We start from the raw sequence: 3,698 nt of genomic DNA, 5'->3' as shown, positions 1-3,698 counted from the left end.
GTCGTTCCTCTCCAAAAAAAAAAGATCTTATGATGACAAGAATCAGCACTAAACCACTTTCCCTTAATGCTTTATGTGCTTTGGGTCTGTATCAGATATGTCTGACGATCGCGGGAAATAGTGGAATTCTTTGATCAGAGCATGGATGCCATACTTTTGCGTGAGACTTTTTACTCCAGCCATCATGGAAATGAATTCTTATGACGGTTGCAGGCCTACGGGGAAAAACATTCGTGAGAGGTTTTCCTTGACACAGCACATTATATTTTGTAGAGATCACCGCCATGAACTACAGCACACAAAAAAGATCGCAGTGTTTGACTCTCATGGAAAATGGTATTTTCATCTAGTCCGATTTGTGATAGGATTTTCGTGAGGATTGGACATCAAGGATCGGTTTCGTGGAAGGTTTGGCTATTTTCTTGTGGGTTTTTGGGCTCTTATTTTTTAGATTATGGAAAAAGATCAGGCCTTCATCATTCACAAGTCACGACGCTGAAATGGGCATGGGTCACTCTCTTCGGTCACTACTAGAAAATGGGCGACCGCGAAAAATTCCATTGTAGCCGGAACTAATGCGCATCAGTACCGGCACAGTAAGAGAATTGGCATTAGTACCGGGCCGGAACCCCCAGTTAATAATACCGGTCAGGCGCCCGGTACAGCCTGGTATCGGCCTACCAGTCCTAAATCGCTTTGTAAATACCATGTTTCTTTTTCTTTTCTTTTCTCATTTTCTTTTCTTTTTTTTTCTTCCCACAGCTCCGGTCATCACAAATTCCATAATTACACAAATCACAATTTTACAAGAGTCACAATAATCACAAGATTTAATTTCACAAGAATCAAAAATTCATCACAAGGATCACAAGAGTACATAACAATCACAAGATTTCATTTCACAAGACTAGAAAAGAATCACAAGATCCGAATTCACAATAATTACAAGAGTTCACTGGCCGAATTTCCTAGCCTCTATGCCGCTGGAGGGGCGCGCCCCCTGTGCCTCTGGCTACTCTGCCCCCGTTCCGCCACCGGGGTGGCCCGACGCCGGCAGGCCGCGCCCCTGCGCACTCTACTGCTAAGGTGGCCCAGTCCCCACTCCGCCGCTGTGGTGACCAGAGCCCTGCTCACTCCACCGCCAGGAAGGCCCGGCCACGCTCCGCAGTCGGGAGCCAACCCCGCACCAGGCCCGCAGGTGCTCGGCGGCCAGCCTCCCTAGTGCGCCTACATCGCCCACAGCTAGGCTGGCGGGCCCTTGCACCAACGGCACCCACAGCAGCCCCGCACGCCGGCGGCCCGCTTGGCAGCCAGTCCCACTCCTGTTGGTGCCCGGCGGCTAGAGTAGAGGAAGGGAATAGAGAGAGGAAGGAGAAAAGAAGAGGGAGGAGAGGCTAAGGACTGAAGAGCCAGTGGGAGACTGGGAGAGGAGAGGATAAAGTGGAGATAGAGAGGAGCCAGAGAGAGAAGTAGCGCTACAATATCGGGTGAGGCCCTTTAATACCGGGTGAAGCCTCCACCTGGTACTAAAGAGGGTCTCATATATTAGTACTGGCTATGGACACCAACCGGTAATAATGTCACCTTTAGTATCTCTTAATTCCACCATCCAGTACTAAAGGGGGTCACGGAGCATGCTAGGGATTTACCCCTTTGACCCGATACTAAATGTGCACGTTAGTACAAGCTCAATTTGCAGCAGGTACTAACACCAAGGGCAATGCCCCATTTTCTAGCAGTGTGGCTGCAATGTCAGCTGGTATTTTTGGCCTAGACCAATGGCCCGCGAGTTGCCCACTGCCCAGTGAGAGCCTTTGGCACCGGGTCATGGCACCGCGTCCCCTTTTAACTTTAACGTTTCAATTATGATTAGATTTTATATATTACCTTAATTTATAAATGGGTATATACCTTGAAACTTGGAAGCCACAAACGGAACAAAGCATATAATAATTAAATTAACAGCACTCTAATCAATACAGCATTAGATATTACAAATAAGGTCATTTATTGTTTTGCACAATCTGTAAATAAATAAATAAATAAATAACTTAACCAGTCTGCTACATCACATTCAAAAATGAAGCACGCACAGCTTTGGTTACGCATCTAAATATAAACCATGACAAGAAATGTTAACTTAGTTGTGGTTATTTTCCCAAAACTGAGCTTGAAGCCAATCCACAACCTTCTTGTCCACCTGAAAAGCCTTAGCAAGAACATCATCTGCGATTGGTGGGTGGGATCCAAATACAGCATTGGCAATGGTTATCGCGCCAGGGTTCTGGCTGTTCAGTGCAGCGATGGCAACAGCTGGCTTGTCATAGCTCGGATTGAACTGGAAGTGGATTAGGCCCTGCGGGAACACGAAAACGTCTCCTTTGTTGAGCATCTTACTGAAGAATTTGTTGTCAGGGTTAGATGTGACGAAGCCAACATAGAGGGATCCCTCGAGAACTGTTAGGATCTCTGTGGCGCGGGGGTGTGTGTGTGGAGGGTTCTGTCCTCGAGGAGCGTAATCAATCCTTGCCATGGAGATGCCGAGGGTGTTCAGACCTGGGAGCTTCATCGCATTGATCAGGGTGACGTTTGACTTGACCTTATTCAGAGTAGTATCCATTGGCTTGTCCAGATTAGCTGCAAGGAAGAAGTCATCTACCTTCACATCCTTCATATCCTTGCATGGTAACCCATTGACCCGTACTGCATCAATGAAACAACATACATGTATGTGTTAGAAAGCTAATAATCTCTGGCTTAATTTGTTATAAGATATCAGAATGTGATCATGTGTTCGCTTCGATGTTACGTACCAGGTGAGTCTTTGTCAGCAACACAAATGTCCTGGAGAGGACTGGGATCCGAAGCCACGGCCCCACAAGCGATCAAGGCGAGAAGAACAAAGTGAAGAAACAACTTGGAGGAGGCCATGTCTGGCTACCTCTTCACTTCTTCAGGAGGATGCTTTATTCTAGCTAGGAGGCTGCAGGTTGTGTCAGAGAACTTGTATGTATGGATGATGCTTTGTCCTTGGAGGGGTGCATCTATATATATAGCTTTTGAGAGTTCGAAGAGGTCAAAAAGAGCAGGGCCGACTTTCTAATTGCTTTACAGAAATGGTCTCAGGTGTAGTGCATCCCATGCAAGCAACTATTTTTGAATTTGTCAACACGGTCTTGTTGTGGAGATCAATATCTACTCCCACTCTTCCAGGAACCCATATGAGGTGACCTAGCTAGTAAACTGATGATGGTCATGCATGACAGTATAGAGTATTGCTGATTGGTTCTGCGATCCAGGTAAAAAGAAACCCTTTAATTAGGTTAACTGTAGGACATGGCGATTAGCATAGGTGCATTCATAGGCTGACACTTTCTTTACAGATAATCGGCTCAGAAATCACCACCTGATCTGATTATTCTAACTCGGTTCGTGAAAATTTTATTGGTACCCTAGACTCTGCACTGCATATGTCTGACGATCAGTTGGATCATATCTCACCTTCAGTATTAAGGTGAGAATTTATATTTCCACTATTCGAGGCCGTACAACGACTGCAGGGGCCGCACCGGCATGAAAAATTCCAGCTCTTGGTAAAATCCAATTCCTGCTAGGGATATACTATGTCTTCGCATCAAATAGGTGTTTCTTTGGAGAAGGTGGCCAGTCACCATCATTAACTATTTTTAAATGGGACA

At 45.9% G+C, this 3,698-nt stretch overlaps 1 protein-coding gene across 1 annotated transcript; it reads right to left on the bottom strand.

The window, feature by feature from the left end:
- Positions 1-1,982: 1,982 nt before the first annotated feature.
- On the bottom strand, positions 1,983-3,007 carry LOC120713896 (putative germin-like protein 12-4). Its single transcript, XM_039999861.1, has 2 exons — positions 2,814-3,007; positions 1,983-2,703 (listed from the first exon to the last, which is right to left on the bottom strand). Exons 1-2 carry the CDS (start codon positions 2,929-2,931, stop codon positions 2,141-2,143), a joined length of 681 nt encoding a protein of 226 aa, XP_039855795.1. The 5' UTR covers positions 2,932-3,007; the 3' UTR covers positions 1,983-2,140.
- Positions 3,008-3,698: the final 691 nt, after the last annotated feature.

The sequence above is a fragment of the Panicum virgatum genome, chromosome 6K, assembly GCF_016808335.1.
Source record: "Panicum virgatum strain AP13 chromosome 6K, P.virgatum_v5, whole genome shotgun sequence".
Classification (NCBI taxonomy): Eukaryota; Viridiplantae; Streptophyta; class Magnoliopsida; order Poales; family Poaceae; genus Panicum; species Panicum virgatum.
The sequence above is the reverse complement of the archived record's forward strand: the minus strand, read 5'-3'. Positions and strand labels throughout refer to the sequence as shown.

What these genes read in the sequence shown, in the direction of transcription:
- LOC120713896 (XM_039999861.1), bottom strand. Translation starts at nt 2,931, where the DNA reads ATGGCCTCCTCCAAGTTGTTTCTTCACTTTGTTCTTCTCGCCTTGATC. An exon ending in TGCTGACAAAGACTCACCTG is followed by an intron (nt 2,704 to 2,813) that starts GTACGTAACATC and finishes TCATTGATGCAG; the next exon opens with TACGGGTCAATGGGTTACCA.